Source organism: Gekko japonicus, unplaced genomic scaffold (assembly GCF_001447785.1).
Source record: "Gekko japonicus isolate JY-2015 unplaced genomic scaffold, Gekko_japonicus_V1.1 scaffold307, whole genome shotgun sequence".
NCBI lineage: Eukaryota > Metazoa > Chordata > Lepidosauria > Squamata > Gekkonidae > Gekko > Gekko japonicus.
The window spans coordinates 1,150,484-1,169,093 of NW_015171511.1; the positions used below are offsets into that span (position 1 = coordinate 1,150,484).

At 44.6% G+C, this 18,610-nt stretch overlaps 1 protein-coding gene across 1 annotated transcript in view; it reads right to left on the bottom strand.

The window, feature by feature from the left end:
• MAGI1 (membrane associated guanylate kinase, WW and PDZ domain containing 1) overlaps positions 1–18,610 on the bottom strand; it is a 664,522-nt gene that overhangs the window by 313,589 nt on the left and 332,323 nt on the right. Inside the window, exon 2 of the mRNA XM_015419356.1 lies at positions 6,846–6,962. Coding sequence (XP_015274842.1) covers positions 6,846–6,962 — 117 coding nt within the window. The remainder of the gene's footprint in view (positions 1–6,845; positions 6,963–18,610) is intronic.

Below are 18,610 nucleotides of genomic sequence, written 5' to 3' on the forward strand. Positions count from 1 at the left end.
GCCCCCTCATACCTGTGTGTTAAACAAACAAACAATAACATTTAATAAGATATTTCAGTTCTTCTAGGGTTGCCAAGTGGCACCTACCTTGCCGGCGGGGGACTCCCGTGCGGATCCCGGTGCGTGCGTGCGTGCGCGAAGCACGCGCACCCCGCATGCACATCACAGGGAAGTGACGTCATGACGCCGGGCACGCTGGGGGCGGGGCCATGACCATACAAGGGAAAACCATAGAGTTTTCCCTTGTAAGGCTGTGGCCCCGCCCCCAGCATGCCCGGCATCATAACGTCACTTCCCTGTGACGTGCACGCTGGGGCGGGGTTCCCCCCGGGGCCCAATTCCCCGGCATCGGGGAACGGGCCTCTGGGGCGGGGGGGTTTCCGCCCCCCGGGGGGACTTGGCAGCTCTAAGTTCTTCAGAGGGGGAGAGCTCCTTGGCTTGTTTAACTATTCTCGCTTTTCCTATTATGCTTGGCTGACTTTAATATTCAGGTACAGATCACAGACACTGGTGTCGGTGTGTTCTTGCACTATTTTGCCTCTCTTCCATCTGTTCACCTAATTTGCAGGACAGGAAAGGAATCTCAACTTCTGAAAGAGGTTGTTTTTTCATTGTCTCAATCCTGCATGGGTTGGACTCCTTGTCTCTCTAGCATGCCACTCCTGCCCATTTTAAATCTCCCTGCCTGACTCCAGGAAACTGAAAATGTTTTTGTTTGCTTAGCATCTGAAGGAGGAGCTCTGACTCACAAAAGGTCATGCTGGAATAAATAAGGTTCCAGGAGACTTCTGTTTTGTTTACATTATCTTACTGCCACCTGGGGACTGTTACTTGATTCCATCAAGTCTGACAATGAACACCATGCATTCTGCTGATGCTCTCACATTACTTTCTGTAGCTGATCTTAAATGATACACAACTGGTCCATGATGACATATGTAATCCAATCAAGCCGGTAAACTGTGCCCATACATCAGCAGCTGTTATGTCGCTCACTTAACAAAGAAGTCGGAGAGTGATTCAGCAAGAACACAACTTTATTCCTCAACTTGAACACAACTCCAACACGGATCAACATCTGATAGCCAGAACAGCCTTTTCATTGCAGCTGTCCTGCTTTTAAACATTCCCGGCTAATGTAGCCACACCCACTGTAGAAATACCAATTAATAAGGTTGTTCACATAAGGACCAGTCACGGATGTTCCTGCTCAGGGAGCTTGCTAGAAGGTGATTGGTTAGGTGCTTCCTGGGCTAGTAACACGATTGGATAGATTTGGATCCTAGCCCAGGACGAAGCTTTACATTGCACTTCAATTAGATGTTTCACAACATATGATGCATTCAAGGCAGCTTTGAATACACTACAGCAGCAGTTACCCATACACCCATTATTTTGAACACAACATTGCATAAATGCAACACTACACCAAATGGTTTTTGGTCCTGACCGTGAATAAATTGTCCATGTGATCATATAAAGTGTTTGGTTTGACACAAAAGAGGTGCATATTTTTAAAACAACATTCTTATAACTAACATTGAAATCATATATTCTTGCAGCAGGTAAAGAACCACCTAATCTAATCAGAGGACAACAGCTAGCCACCTCAACAAAAGTTAAAGCAAATGCCAACTGGCCAAGGAAATAGAAATGTTTTCACAGGTTGACTTTACATATTCTCTATCGAAAATGAGACCTTAGTTGATACTAAGGGAAGGTGTGAACCACAGGGTGTGTGTGTGAAAAGGTAACTGGTACAGGCTGGTACAGAGTACTGGTAAAAAAAAATGATCAAAGTGATACTTCCCATCCTTTGCTTTCAGCCCCCAAAGAATGACTACCAGCAAGAAATTTAAAGTTACTTTCAACCCCAGACCTTCCTATCCCCATATACAAGGCAGGAAATACTCTGTTAGGCTTATAGGGCCATATAAAGCTTTATAGGACAAAACCTGCAAACTATGAAATCCCAGCTTTATTTATTTATTTTTGCATTTCCTGAAACTGATTCTCATGCAATAACCTGAAGGTAAATTATGCTACAACTTTGCTGAAGGGAGGCAAGCCTAAACTGTGCCTGCATAGTAATCCTCCTGGGAACCTCACCTATGCCACCATGAGCTCCACAGAAGAAAGACAGATAGGGTTGCCAGGTCTGGGTTGGAAAACACCTGGAGACTTTGGGGGTGGAGCCAGGAGAGGGTGGGGTTTGGGGAGGGGAGGGGCCTCAGCATGGTACAATGCCATAGAGTCCACCCTTCAAAGCAGCCATTTTCTCCGGGGGAGCTGATCTCTGTCAGCTGGAGATGAGTTGTAAAAGCGGGAGATCCCCAGGCCCCACCTGGAGGCTGGCAACCCTAAAGGCAGATAACAAATGAAACAAATAAATAAAATAATATCAAATAAGACACTGAGGCTAAAGCTCTCCAGTTCTACACCAGCCATCTTCAAGGAGAACTCCATATCGAATGCATGCTTGTTCCACTGCAATTACTGCATCTGACACTTTGTCAGGTTGGATGATTCCGCATCCACAGAAACTTCTGATGTTTCTTCAAAGAACTTTTCCATTGAAGCAGATAAATAGTGGGTCTGCAGGCATCTAAAGTAACTCGATAATGTTTTAAGAACATGTGAAGAAACTGGAGTTAGAAATACATAACAAAATGTCTGGATGTATTCCAAAGATAAATTTCTGGCCCTAAAATGCTTCCTTTAAATTGAGACTATTATGAACTGATATGTCAGTTTTTGCATTAGTTTTGCCATGCATCTGAAGCCAGCTGGCAGCTGCTGCTGGCATATGGCCAGAAGTAATCTTGGTACAACTGTAGCTAATTTAGAATAAGTTTTTTAAAAATGGGATCAAATTGACAAAACGATGCTTTGATTCTAAGACATTCTGAATAACCCACTGGACCAGCATGATTCGAGTCCAGTAGCGCCTTAAAGACCAACAAGTTTCCCAAGGTATAAGCTTTTGGGAGTCAAAAAAATTGGTCCAGTAACTTTGAAAAAGTCAAGATTCCCCACCAAGAGCACACATGTAAACTCATCCTTGTGATCCATATAGCAAGTATAGCAAAGGGAGCGGTGGCGCAGGCAGTTAAACGCCTGCACTGTAACATCACCCGAGCAGCCACTATGGCTGTTCGAGTACCACCGCGGTCGAGGTGAGCTCTCGACCTTCGTCCCAGCTCCCGCCTACCCAGCGGTCTCGAAAGCAACCTAATTGCAAGTAGGTAAATGGGTACCCACCCTTAGAGGGGTGGGGGGCACCCTGTGTGGTCGGCTGAAGATGGCGGAGATAGCGGAGACAGCGGCAGTGGCGGCAACGATGGCGGCGGCGGCGATCCTGGCGTGGACGGCATTGGTGATGCGGCGAGCAAGGCGGTGGCGAGCAAGGCAAGGTGCGCGTTTGAGCCATCCCTGGCGGCGGAGAAGGAGTACACCGAGGGCTGCCGTGAAGAGAGAAGAAAGGGGCGTGCGCAGATGCCGAGTTCCGGCTCAGCGGAGCCGGAAAGGACGTGGCTGGGCCGGAAAGTAGGCGGAGCTGCGCGCCTAAGGAGGAGATCGCCACCACTGAACGCCGGAGACGCCAGAGAACGCCAGAGAAAGAACAACCCGCTGGACCAGGAGACCCGACCATGCCGAGCCAACGGAGTAACAGCAATAGCCACCACAGAGGGGGTGCCGGTAGGTTGTCCCACCCCCCCTTCATACATTGTGGCCCTAGCTAGGAACACAGGTGATTAGCACCAGAAACCCTGTAAGCCGCTCTGAGACCCTAGCCATGGGACAAGAGTGGGATATCAAGTCTAATGTAAAAAAAAAAAGTAGATCATCAGAGATGTCCTAGCTAAGCAAGATCATTGCTACTGAGCAGGATCAGGTTGAAGTCCACAGAGAAAGAGGAAGGAGTTCAACTTCCCTTCTTACTAGGGTTGCCAGGCAGCAATCAACAGATAGGGTTGCCAGCCTCCAGCTGACAGGGCTCAGTTCCCCTGGAGAAAATGGCTGCTTTGAAGAACAAGAAGAAATTGGATTTAAAACCTGCACGTCACTACCCGAAGGAGTCTCAAGAGTGGCTTATAATCTCCTTTCCCTTCTCTTCCCCACAACAGACCTCCTGTGAGCAGTGTTCCCTCTAAGATGAGTTATTGTGAGCTAGCTCACAGTTTTTTAGCCTCCGGCTCACACCTTTTTGTCTTAGCTCAGGAAGGATGGCTCCAGAGCAAACGAATTTATGCAGTAGCAAAATCGCTCGCTCACAACTTTACTGCCAGTAGCTTATGAAGTAGAATTTTTCCTCACAAGACTCCACAGCTTAGAGGGAGCATTGCCTGTGAGGTTGGTGGGGCTGAGAGAGCTCTTTCGTGTACTGCTTGTGAGAGAATAGCTCTGAAACAACTTGTGATTGACCCAAGGTCACACCAGCAACTGCATGTGGAGAAGTGGGGAAGCAAACCCGGTTCTCCCAGATTAGAGTCTGCACTCCTAACCACTACACCAAACTCTATGGTATTGTACCATGCTGAGGTCCCTCCCCAAACCCCACCCTCTCCCGGAACCACCCCCAAAGTCTCCAGGTATTTTCCAACCCAGAGCTGGTAACCCTACCAACAGGAAGGGGCCAGGGACATGGGGGGCACCATCAACAACACTGTGATGTCGCTTCTGGGGAAAAACAGGAGCTAGGCAGGGAATCCTTACAGCAGCCCCACCTCTTGCTCTGCTGGAGGAAATATTTTCATATTTTTAATTTCATGCTTCCTTGCTTGCTTCCTTTGTAATCAGAGCAGACAAAGAGTGGGGAGGCAGTGCCATAACCAGTGTTCCCTCTAAGCTGAGTTAGTGTGAGCTACCTCACAGTTTTTTAGCCTCCAGCTCACATATTTTTGTCTCAGCTCAGGAAGGATGGCTCCAGAGCAAACTAGTTTATGCAGTAGCCAAATAGCTCGCTCACAACTTTAATGCCAATAGCTCACAAAGTAGAATTTTTGCTCACAAGACTACACAGCTTAGAGGGAACATTGGCCATAACTAGGGATAAATTCACTCTCTCAGCTATGGATACACAGGTAAGATGCCATCTTCTCATGCTACACATTTCCCAAGTGGCATTGCAAGAACGTGCATCTCAGAAAGAGACAACAGATTAGATGCTAATAAATAACTTTTAAAAATAGTTTCCAGGGCTGGGAAAGCCCTCCCCACGTTTACCAACAGGTCTGGGGGCTGACTGGGAGTCCACATGATGTTGTGGCTGGAGGAACCCCCTATGCCTACCGTCAGTGCTAGGACCAGGCCAAGTGGCTTCAGCAACATTGGCAGGGCAGGAAAAATCTTCCCTGTACCCACATAGCCCGGAGAAATAACAATGGAGGGGCATGGCAGCAGCAAAGTGGCCGAAGCATCCAGGAAATGTAGGCAGGATGTGCCGAGCAGACTCACCTGCCAGGAGCGGTATGGGGGGGGGGAATCAGGGAGGAGACCCCACCAGCACATCCAAAGATAGTTGGCCAGGTTCACAGCCACAGAAGGAGCATGGAGACAGACAGATGGTGACTTCCTGTTTTGAAACCTCAGGTTTAGCAGGGCCGATTAGGGAGTTAAGCACAGAGGGAGGCCCATTGGCTCAAAAAACGGGAGAGAGTCAGGCTCCACCCCCAATTGGAGGGTACGGGTAGAGTTTGGGATGGCCCCACCTCCAGAAGAGCCTTAACTAAGCATAACCCCAAGGCAGTCTGGGAGGGTGGGACCTGCCACTCCTAAGCAATCAGAGAGTAGACCAAGAGCTGGGGAGACAGCCCTGTGTTGGAAACACCCTTAGATTCTGACCCCCCACCCAGGCAGAGTCTAACAAATGGGCAATTTTAAGCATTCTCTAACAATTCTCTTCCAAGTTGCTAAACCACTTCCAAATGAATCACTAAATTTAATGAATTACCTGTGATGTGCTACAAATGCTTCCCCCCTCCCTTTTTCCTTTCTGCAAATGAAAAGGTTACGGTGGTTAAAATTTCAGTGCAAACCCAAGCAGTTAAAACAGCCTCACTAATCCAGCAGCTGTAGTGATATTCAGTTTCTCTCTTAAGTGACAAATGTGAATCCTCACACATTTTCTCTCCATTTGTTCAGCATATCTGATTACTACTACTCAGAGCACTAAAGTTCCTGTCCCCCCCCCCTTAGTCTGCATGGCAAGCCAGGAGATTTCAACAGTGCTAGCTTTCAACTGTGCTAGCTTGAATAGTTCATGCATAAGGCTGATCTGATTACACTGATTCATTTATTAAAATACTTATATACCACCTTCTCATACATGGTGGACGTGCAGAATTCTGCTCACAATATTACAGTTTTCAACCTGTTTTTCATGCTTTAAAGACACAGAACTAAGACCACACATAGCTCTTGTTGAAAGCTCCACAGAAACAAAGGTGGCCAAAATTCATTATTGGTAACAATACAGTACAAAATGTTTTTTAAAAAGGTCCGGACACACTGGCCTGGTCATTGGACTAATGAGTGTTTTCCAAACAAAGGTGAGTTCTGTCGAGAAAGCCCTGAACAAAAAACTTTTTAGGAAACCAGCATCTACTGCTACCCTTTTAAAATGAATCTACGTTCATAAATTATGCAACATCCAGGTAAAGCATATCTAACCATTCATAAAGCAAAGTCAACATTTTCTCAGATGCCACTGAAAGCCAGCGGCTCTTCGTTATAATAATCAAGCCTTCCATATAACAACATCACTAGCTGCTGACTTTAAAAGGTTGCCACATAAGGGGGTTTAGCTTTATTATACCAAATCCACTAGATGAATTATTACTTACAAGGCACCGCATGGCGATAAAGGTTATCTCTAATAGTCTGCTGCAGCTCATGATCCGGAGATCCTTTCTGAAACCTCTGGTTGAGATAATGTCTCAGATCTTTGTTCAGACGACTTCCTATGGGGGGTGGGGGAGAAAAAAAATCACAATTGAGTGAAAAAGGGATTAAGATTTCCAGTTCCGGAAAATGTTACATTTGCAATATACATCTCCTCTGAACTATAGCATAGTGCCTCTTGCCTCCTCTAGAAATTGCTAATTACCAAACATGACTTGCTGTAAATAAGAAGTCTCCTTTGTCTTATAACCCAACTTTCTTCTTGGTGATGCTAAAGAGATTATCATCCCCTAATAAATATCTCACATTTTATGGATGTGCCATTTAAAGCTGGAATTAAGATGTCATACGTACTTTACTGGTTGCATGTGATTATTAATGTAATGTTGTCTTCATTAAGTTATGACACTTCCCCACATTGTTGCTTTTTTTTTATCCTACCTCCAAATTACTTACTGTTTACCTTCTCTCATCATTTCTCTGGTTAGCTGTTATTTCATATGACATGTACACACACAAAGATCAAGATGTAACTTTACAGGGCATAAAAAGAAGTAGGCTCAGCCCTGCTGTCCCAATGTAAATTCTTGCTATAAGTAGGGTTAGATAATAATGGCTCTAAAATTCAATAGGAAAACACTCGAGCTGGAAAAATCCCTCTGGTTCTTAAAAAAATATTGGCTCCATATCTCCACACCCTTCAAATTCCACAACAATGTACAGCTTTGTCTTTGGCCAGATTTAATGTTATGCCATCTGCAATCTTGTATGGAAGGTTTCCAAAGGTACCATATTTAGCTTGATATTGTCCCTATAAGTTAAGTTGCATTGAAACAATTTCACGTATCCTTTTTTAGAGATTTGTACTAAATATTGAAACCCTATTTTGGCAACTATGATACGAGTCTCTGATCACATTATGGTTCATTTTATCCTCAATGACACCTCTCTGGATATAATTGAGAAGGTGGCTACATTTTTGCAATGTGCTATAGTGCTGTGATAAGACATAAAGAGTCGATTTGATGGTATATTTACCCAACTGTAATCTAAAAGCAATCTATATTCTATATTCCATCTTATCTATTTTATATGCCAATAAAGGACTGACTGATTGATTGAACTTTACAGGCTTTCAGATTGCTTCCCAAGAACTCCAGAGTTTCACAGTGAAGGATCCAGATAACAATTCCCCTCCTCTATTCAGCTCCTGTCATTAAAGTTATGAGCGAGCGAGCGATTTGGCTACTGCATAAATTAGTTTGCTCTGGAGCCATCCCTTCCTGAGCAAAGACAAAAATGTGTGAGCCGGAAGCTAAAAAACTGTGAGCAACTCAGCTTAGAGGGAACAGTGCCACTGACTAATCCACCCTAGAATTAGGTAGTGCAACTTGAGGCACACCAAGACAAATGCAAATACATCCTAGCTATGCCATAGGATACTGAGCCAGGATAGCAAACACAGGAGCATTGTCAATCACAGTACACAGCTGGTGGAAAACCTTCAGCTTCACAAGTTGCATAGGCCTGCCATATGTTCCCCAAAAGACTTCTACAGCTCACAAGAGCGCCTCAGTATACATGTCAGCTTTGAAAGGTACACTTGAATCAAAATGGAAATTCCGGAGAAGTACCCATGTTTGGCTGTAAGGAATGCCAGCCAGTGGGGGGTCACCCATTCACACCTGACAATGTGGGCTGTAGTCCACCAAAGCTTATGCTACAGTAGAAACATATTAGCCTTTAAGGTGCCATAAGACTCCTGCTTATTGTAGGCCCCAAACACTGATCTATTCGTAACAAAACCCTGTCATGTGTAATGGGGAAGAAAGTATATCAATAAGAGCAAAACGCTTGATATTTCACACAAAAATCAAAAGCAGAGCAAACTCGACATTCATTCTACCAAAATATATTTTATTATTTCTTGTTTATCTATTTGGAAAATTTCTGTGCCATCTTTCCAGGGAACCTGCCCAAGGTCGCTTACAGTATAAACCATGATAAAAATATCATAAAAGCCATTAAAACCCATACACAAAACCAGTGCCAGAGCATAAACCGATTCAAAACATGAAGCAGCTTTACAAGATCTTTAAATATTTCTCAGGCTAAAAACAGAATATCTAAAATGTTTAAAAAAAAAAAAAACAGACCAATTGTGAAAGTTTAAATTAAAAATTTAAGACACCAACAAAAAACTGGCCTTTTGTCATAAGAGTTCCTTCCAATAACAGAAACTTAATAGTGGGACAACAGTCTAAGGCAAGGGTTCTCAACCATTTCAAGTATGAGAACCGCTTTTTCAACTTCAATAAATTTCACAGACCCTCCTCAGTACTTGTACTATTATCATCTGTGGACTGAGAGAAAATACATAATGACAAAAAGTTAAAAATGACAATGCTTAGTTCTCATATGAATTTGTGGATCCCTTGCAATAACTTCACCGCTTCCAGGTTGGAAATCAGTGGTCTAAGCTCCCTTTCACACAGAAAAAATTTATCCCACTTTTTTCATCCATTTCTGCCTCGTATTTGATGTGAGGTGGGAATGGTTGTTTCAGACAGCTTTAAACCCATTTTGTAAGTGGCTGTAAATCACTATTTTCTTTTCAGACCCCAGCACAGTTTCCTGCACTCTGTGTGTGTGTGTGTGTGTGTGTGTTTGCTAAAAGGTCAAGAGTTTCTGTTTCCCTGCATGATACCCCCCAGCTTGCCATTTGGAGACACATTTGTTTTCCTCTCAGGAAACAGAATGCAAGACAAATTTGACAGGCCTACCAACACTGTTAACACCTCTAGGTGACACCTGCTGTGATTCAAAGAAGATAAGTTGTTGATTTGTCATTGCATAGAAGTGGCCAAAGGAAAAAAAGGCAGGAGAAAGGGAGGCAGAGTGGGTGGACTGCATCACAACAACTACAACTACTACAACAAAAAACCAGGAACAAAATGGATTTTGAAAAAGAAATCCAAATTAAGGTTTCATTAACTGCAGGAGGGCAGCAGTTTATCATCAAGGTGTAGATCCCTAGTCCAGCAGGGCTGAGACAAGAGCTGGGACAGAACTGCTGGTGAGGTAGCCATTTGGTCAGTTCTCTAAGTTTCAGGGTATATCAACACACCATGGTATTTTTGGTTGAAGGAATCCTCTTGGGAAGTGATGATGAATGCTCACAGACTCACCTGCTGGGAGTGCACCATGTTTGTCTTCCTCCCTGAGAACAAGACGGACTACACTTGTCAAAAGTGTCAATTGATAGGACTCTTAGAGGAGAAGGTTCAGAGCCTGAAGGAAAGGATTACTCTCCATGAGCAAAGTATCAGTCCAGTGGCACTTTTAATACCAACAAAGTTTTATTCAACTTAAACTCTTAAAGGTGCCACTGGACTCAAACTTTGTTCTGCTGCTTCAGACCAACATGGCTACCCCACCTGAATTTTAGGTAAAGGTTTCCCTTGCTCGAAAGGCAGTCGAATCTGACTCTAGGGGGCTGTGCTCATCTCCGTTTCCAAGTCGAAGAGTCAGTACTGTCTGAAGACTTCTCTGTGGTCATGTGGCTGGCATGACTAAATGCCAAGGTGAACGGAACGCTGTTACCTTCCCACCGAAGTGGTACCTATTTATCTACTTGTAATTTCTTGCTTTCAAACTGCTAGGTTGGCAGGAGCTGGGCCAGAGATGGGAGCTCACTCCATCACGCTGCACTAGGGTCTTGAACTGCCGAGCTACAGACCTTCTCATATGTAGCCAATCCTAATGAGTTTCTGCTGTTGGGTGTGGCCTATTATGCTAATGAGTTCCTGCTGGGGGTGGCCAACTTGGGAGCCAGCCGGAACTCCGTTCCTGTGTGTTCCTGCCCAAAAATAGCCCTGGGTGACTCCCTTCTGAGGGGTATGGAACTGTCATGTGTCCAGGCCTGACACCCTGGCCCGAGAGATGTGCTGCTTGCCAGGGGCAAAAATTAAAGATATTATAGACAGAATTCCAAAACTCATCAAGCCTACAGACCATTACCCATTCATGATGGTCCATGTGGGAACCAACAACACAGCCATGAACACCATCAAAAGCATTAAGGCTGACTATGAAGCTCTCAAATGGAAGCTAAAGGGAATGGGGACAGATATGCCGTTCTCCTAGATTCTTCCTGTCATATGAAGTTGAATACAACGGGAACAGGCAATAATGGAGGTGAACCACTGGCTGCATTGCTGGTGCTGGCAGGAGCGATTTGGATTCTGGGACTACAGGCTAAGTTTTCTGGATAACAACCTACTAGCATATGATGGACTTCACCTGTCAAGGTCAGGGTAGAAAGTGTTTGGCAGAAACCTGGGGAGATCCATCAAGAGGACTTTAACAAGGGGAAGGAGACAACCAACATAGGGATGTAAATGAAGGAGAGCAAACAACAGAGGCCCACCTGGAAGGGTCAGGTCTAATGGAGCCAAAGGTGCGGGGCTTCAGGTGTCTATGTACCAATGCCCAAAGCTTGGGAAATAAGAAGGAAGAGCTTGAGATTCTAATTCAGACAGAAGGATATGATTTCGTAGGCATTACAGAGATTTGGTGGGATGATTCCCAGGACTGGAGTATAGAAGTGGATGGATATGAGTTGTTCAAGAAAAACTGAAAGGGTCAAAGAGGAGGCAGGGCTTGTTTGTCAGGAAATACTGGAGGAGGAGGGTGACAGCCCAGTGGAAAGTGTCTGGGTGCAGATAATGGAAGGAAGGACAAACAGTATTGTGGCTGGAGTCTGCTACAGACCATGAGGAGGTGGATGCTGCTCTCCATGAACAGTTTGGCAGGGTATCCAAAGAACATGACCTGGTACTGGGAGACAAACTCTGCAAAGCGTCCACAGTCACACAACCTTCTGACTTGTCTGGACAACAACTTCCTTCATCAAATGGTGGAGGAATCCATGAAGGGCTCAGTCAAACTCAACTTAATATTGACCAACAGGCAAGAGATGGTAGATGGGGTAAAAGTGGTGGGGACCTTAGGGGAAAGTGACCGTGTCCTGCTAGAATTCCCTTTGTTGTGGGGGACCAAAGAAGTTTGTAGCCACATGTATATTTCAGTAGGGCAGGCTGTAATAACCTCAGAGGCATGATGAGAATCATTCCCTGGGCAAGACTGCTGGAAGGGAAAGGAGCAAGTAAAGGGTGGGCTCTCCTAAAACAAGAGTTCTTGCAAGCTCAAGCCATCACTATTCCAACAAGAAGGAAACATGGCAGGGAATCCAAGAAGCCAATGTGGATGAACAGAGAACTCTGTGATGTGCTAAAGGAGAAAAAGGAAATGTTCAAGAAATGAAGGCAAGGACATACCTCTAAAGAAAAGTGTCTGTGGGTTGCTAGACACTGTAGGTCAGCCATCAGAGAAGCCAAAGCTCACAGAGAGCTACCTAAGGGGGTGGTGAGCTCCCCCTCACTGGCAGTCTTTAAGCAGGGGTTGGACAAACACTTGTCAGGGATGCTCGAGGCTGATCCTTCACTGAACAGGACTAGATGGCCTGCATGGCCCCTTCCAACTCTGTGATTCTCTGATTCTAGGGAACCTTTTTTTTAAAAAAAAAAATGTTTAGCTTCAGAAGCCAAAGTGGGTTAAAGATAAAATTACCAACCTCCAGGTGGGGCGTGGAGATCTCCTGGAATTACCACTGATCTTCAAGTGAAAGAGATCAGTTCCCCTGGAGAAAACAGCTGCGTTGGCAGGTGGTCTTTATGGCATTATACCATGTGGAGGTCCCTCTTCTCCCCAGGCTCCACCCCCAAATTCTCCAGGAATTTCCTGAGCTGGAGTTGGCAACCCTAGTCATCAAGCCCTAAAGAAGCGCACAATTTCTGTTTTACAGTGTTTCTGGTGACTACTTTTTCATCAGTTAAATCATGTATTAAAGGATAATTAAAGCTTTGTACACATACCTGAAATAATATTAATGAAAAGATCGTGCAGCATCAGCATGCAAGATTTATCCAGAATATAAATCACATATGGCTTCTTCAGCATCCATAACTATATATCAATAAATGTACTAGTTAGTTATTTGGTCACAGACCAGTAGGGACTTAATTTGATGTAGTTAAATTGTGAATCTGAAACACTTAATTAAAAAAATAATCAAGACTCTTCTAAGGTATTCTACAGGAGCCCAACTTCATCAGAGACGTCTGGGACTAATCACTCCTCTGGGATTTGAGAAAGAGCCATTTTTATTAGTCCCGTTGAATTCTCACTAATGAGGTTCTAGTAAAGCAGAGAGGATCAGCTTTTTTTTTTTTAAAGCAACAATTAAACAACACTTCTCTTTGTCACACACTCATTTATTTCTACCCTTTTCGGAGTCCCATAAGGACCTGACACATTCATTCTCCAGGCATGCCAAATAATTAAATTGAAATGAAAATGTGCCACTAACGCAAACTCCCACAAGGTTTAAGCTAGTCTTGCAAATCCCACTGACATCCATTTCAGCTTAAGTATACATCTTCCAACAGTTTCCCAGCAAAAAAAAAAAGTTCATCAACATTTCATTAGGTAGGACAGGGTGCCCTTCATACACAGTGGCAGCCATGTGAGAGCTATTCTGTTCTGATCTCATTCACACACAGCTGTGTGTGAATGAGACAGCCAAAGGGGTGAGACAGATCACGTGTGTTACAGATGCTGATCTTCCAGGAAAGACCCAAATTATATACCCAGCAGATGCAGTGACATTATTTACACACAGCCACCAGCATTTATAGGACTATGTCACACAAAAAACAAAAGCCCAGCTCCTCTGCAGTTCCGTCACCGTGTGAAGAGCAACAGCCGCTCCTCATAATAGGTTTTAAAAAATAGGTTCATCTGGCGAGGACTCTTTTTCTGAGCAGGGGGCAGCAGCCCCGAAAAGTCCCTACAAACTGCGGAAAAGAGAGAAGAAGTAAAGGCTGAAGGACTCTGAATTGTGCCTTTGAGAACTTTGGTTCCAGGGGAATGATGGGGGGCACTGTTATTGGGCAATTAAATGTAAATGGGGAGGGTTAAAAGTTTTACTGTTTTATTTGTTTATTAAAACATTTGTATCTCACTGTTGGTCACGTCTCAAGGCAGCTTGCAATAATAGTTTAAAACATTTTCAGTTAAAGGCAAAAATAAAATTGCAAACCCCAAATCCCCTCGCTTGAAAGATGCCTGCCATTCAAATCCCCTGGCAAACAGGTAGGCCTTGCAGCACCTACAGAAGATCTCCAAGGAAGAGACCCCTCACTTCTTCAAGAAGCCCTTTCAAGAAGAGCCAGTTTGGTGTAGTGCTTAAGAGTGCAGACTCTAATCTGGGAGAACCAGGTTTGATTCCCCACTCCTCCACATGCAGCTGCTGGGTGACCTTGCGTCAGTCACAGTTCTTGCAAAGCTGTTCTCTGAGAGCTCTCTCAGCCCCACCTACCTCATAGGGTGTCTGTTGTGGGGAGAGGAAGGGAAGGAGACTGTAAACTGCTCTGAGACTCCAAGGTGGGTACCCTAGGTATTGACCTGGAACCCCTTTATAACTGTGGTGAGGTAGCAATCTTGCAGGTGGTCAGGAGAATTTGGGATATAGAGGCGTAGATCATTAATGCCGGCAGTCTTGGGGTTTGCTCTCCCTATTCATTACCCCTCCTTCCCCTACATACATCCATGGCGCCTTATATTATGACAATCCCAGTTTTTAGGAGGGTCTTTATGCTTGCAAGATTTAACCTTTTCCCTTCAGTAGTGGTCTCAGGTAGATACAGGGGTGTTCCGTATAAGGATAGACTTTGCAACTGTAATTTTGGGGAACCTGATTCTGTCACCCATATTCCTTTTCATTGTCCTAAATATTCCGTTATGCGCAATATTTTGATTCGCCCTCTTCTCCCTTCGCAGAGAGACTTTCTGGATAGGGATTTAAATTTCTTTCTAGCAGACAAGAGCCCAGCAATAACGCTATCTGTGGCAGAATTTCTGACCCAAGTATGGAAGTCAAGAGTAATATCCTGTAAACCTTTTAAACCATGCTAGGATTGCCTTCCTTTTTGGAGATAATTGGGAATATTGGTTGATGTTGTTCCTTGTACCTACCCTTTAACTTTTTCCTTTGTTTGATTTATCTATGTTATGCCGAATAAAGTTTTTCTGTTTCTGTCTCCAAGTGAAGGGCAGGGTATAAATCCAATCTCCACTTCTTCTTTCCACAGGGCAGGAGCCATGATGGAAAAGGCCTGGGCTCCGGGATAGTCAATAGATGGCTGCCTGATGACCACAGCTGACACATAGGGACATATGGAAGGAGACAGTCCTTCAATTAGCTGGGTGCCAGGCATAGGCGTAATCTTCGTGGGGGCGGCAGGGCATTAGCCCCTGCGGAAATTTTCAGGAAGGTGCTCAGCCTCCCCCTGGAGCCACCCTTGCTCCTAGCAAAGCAATGCCTCTGGCCCATCCCCAGCCCCCCCAGGAAATTGGAAAGTCTACACCCTTGGTCCCAGGTTGTGAAGGACTTTGAAGGTCATTGCGGAATTGTTTTATCATTGGTTGTTTCATTTGTCATATTAAGTGAGGTGCCTCAGGCTCCTGATGAGGAGGAAAAATGCAGGGCACCGATGTTTTAATTTTTAAAAAAATCATTAAAATAGTGAGGGGGGAACTACCCCTGGAGAATGAGAGGGTAAGCAAGGTCAGGTTCTTGCACCAAGAACTCTAGATTCAGTGTTATAAATATAGGAAACATGAGAAGACAAGACACAGAATGCCCCAATTCATGCAGCTTACAGTTCCAGTTACAAATTCTGCACTGACAAAGTGCATCATACAACATCTCCTAATGGTTCCAAACTAGGCAGATGTAATTTTGTATTTTCATGCACCCTGAAATAAATGGGATTCATCCCCTCTGCACTTCTCCCCCATACTGTACCTCTGTGAGCAATGAGGGGCTTTTGCCCTGAACACTCATCCTACAGTGGCCCAGCAGTTACCTCTTTGGATGGCCCCTCTAACACTACACATATGGCCTCTGTTTTGCATGCCCAGAGTCTCAGGTTCGGTTAGGGTTGCCAAGTCCTAAAAACTCACCGGCGGGGGAGGCTCCCGAGGCTCCAGGAGCTGTCTCCTGATGCGTGTGCGCCACCAGCACATCAACGGAAGTGACGTGCTACGTCGCCCACGTTGGGGGTGTGGCCCCAATCGTCAGGGGGAAAACGTGGGCAATGTGGTTGCATCACCTCTGGTGACGCAGCCACGCTGCTCTTCGGGGGGCAGAGTTCCCCCCGGGGCCCGATTCCGCGGCGGTGGAAATCGGGCCTCCAAAGCGAAGATTTCCCCGCCCCCCCCACTTGGCAGCCCTAGGTTTGGTTGAGTTGCTACTCAACCATTTTTCAATAGAGATGCTGGTGATCTCTTTAAGAGAATCTGAACAGACACTGCCTATGATTAAGTGTGCTCAGTTAGGTGGACTTCTTACCCTGTGTTAGCTCATGGTTGTATCTCCTGTTAACTACAGCTTGTCTCCTGCATTTCATTCCCCTCCCTCAAGTTTTAGAACATTTAGCATTCAAAATTTCATGTCTCTCTTTAGTGAAGACAGGAGATTTACAGAGGAATGCTTGTGCATCACCTAGGGTTGCCAGCTCCAGGTTGGGAAATACCTGGAGATTTGATGGGCAGAGTTTGAGGAGGGCAGGGTTTGGGGATGGGAGCAGCTTCAATGGAAGCCATAGAGTCCACTTTCCAAAGCAGACATTTTCTCAAGGTGAACTGATCTCTGTCACCTAGAAATCAGCTGTAATAGCAGGAGATCTCTAGCTACCACCTGGAGGTTGGCAACCGTAGCATCGTCCCAGGTTCATTGCCCATGCTCAGCTGTTCACCATCATGCAATCTGCAAGCAAGTCACATTAATACAGTAAATCTAAGCAGAAGTTTGCCATGGTATTCCAAACTTTATGAGACCTTTCTCCAAGGCACACACCAGAAATTGCTCAATTATATTTTTGCGGAATTAATCTTGACTCACCAACTTTTTTATTTAAAAAGTTTTCTCAAACTAACATGACATGAAAATACCGCTGAAATTGATGGGAATTCACAAGCCATTTATAAGCACTTACTCAGATGATGTGTTCAATATTTTTGTCTGCTTTTGTGGCAAGGCAAATTGAGATCCAGTTGATATTATATAGTATTTAATGTTTAGTAGTGACTGCACAGCTGTCTGCACGTCTTTTCCCACCCTCCTTTCAATTGGCCTCTCCAACTAACAAACGTAAGCTGTGTAATAAATTGCATTCTGAAGAAGGAGATGGTGTTTATGCAGAGACAGGTCAAGGGGAGAGTGCAATGATCTTTGACCTATGTTAGGGCTCTACAGATGAATGGTTCCACTCACAGTTTTAAGTCTCCTGTATAAATGGACAGAACTGATCTGAAAAGTGAAATGCAGGGTTTCTAAGAACTGGAAGGGTAAAATAAGCCTGAGATGAGCTTTGTCCTGTGATTGTTATGAAAAGCAGCAGCTGCCATATGAGGGTCTCAGGGCACTTCATTAAGCATTAATCAATTGCCTTGCTTAGGAGGGTATCAGAACACACACACACAGACACCCATTCCAGGAAGGTAGTCAAGGCACAACGCATTGAAGTAATCCTCACGGGTAGAATACGAATTCTAGACAGCCGTTTCCAGTTATGATGAGTGAAGATGGATCTTCCCCTTGACATGCTTTATAAAGCAGTTGATTTTAGAGGCCAGGTTGCTAAGCACCTTGGAAAACAACCCTGTCTCTTTTTGAATCACAGCCAAAAATAAGTAGTATTCACGTTGACTTCAATCTTTTGATATAAATGCCATTTTATTAAAACATCCCAACACTTTAAATGTTGCACAGCTGCCTGGGTGAGTCAAGATGCTGTTAAGGCTAGAGTGCTGGGTTAGAATGTGGAAAGCTCAGGTTCAAAAGACGGTTCGACCAAGAATCTAATTTTGTTTGTTTATCTATTCTAAGGTCTCCTCAGAATCCTGCTCAAGTCTATTCAGTGGGGCTTACTTCCAAGAAAGTGCTCTCAGGATTGCATCATAAGTTTGTATTATCCATGTACTTTTGTCCATGAAGATTTTGGCACAGCCTTATGAGAGTGGTAGTTATCCACCCCATATCATTTAATTACCTGACCCAACAAGCTATAACCTGGGGAGAGAATCAAATTCATCTACCGTACAAGTGCAACAGTGGCAAAAGGGGAAAATAATCTCCATTACTACAGAGGAGCTGCAGAATTGTTCAATGCGCTCCTGGAGATGGATGGTGGAAGAGACACTCAGAGATCCAAGAACAGGTTCACGAGTAATTGCAGCTGTCAAAAGCAGGATGTTTACCTGCCAAACATGCTCATCACAAAGTGCTCAGCCTCACTATCTAAAGCTTCTTTCTACACAGTGTTTTTCATTGCCATTTTGATCATGAAGGGCATCACCAACAAGAGACTATTTTTGACTGACTGTAGAGATCGCAACAGATATGGAAAATAAGGCTCTATCCATGACAGGCACATAACATTCTGAAGGAAAACGCTTTGCAGATACTTGAGAGCCAGTTTGGTGTAACGGTTAAGAGTGCGGACTCTTATCTGGGAGAACCAGTTTTGATTCCCCACTTCTCCACATGCAGCTGCTGGTGTGACCTTGTGTCAGTCACAAG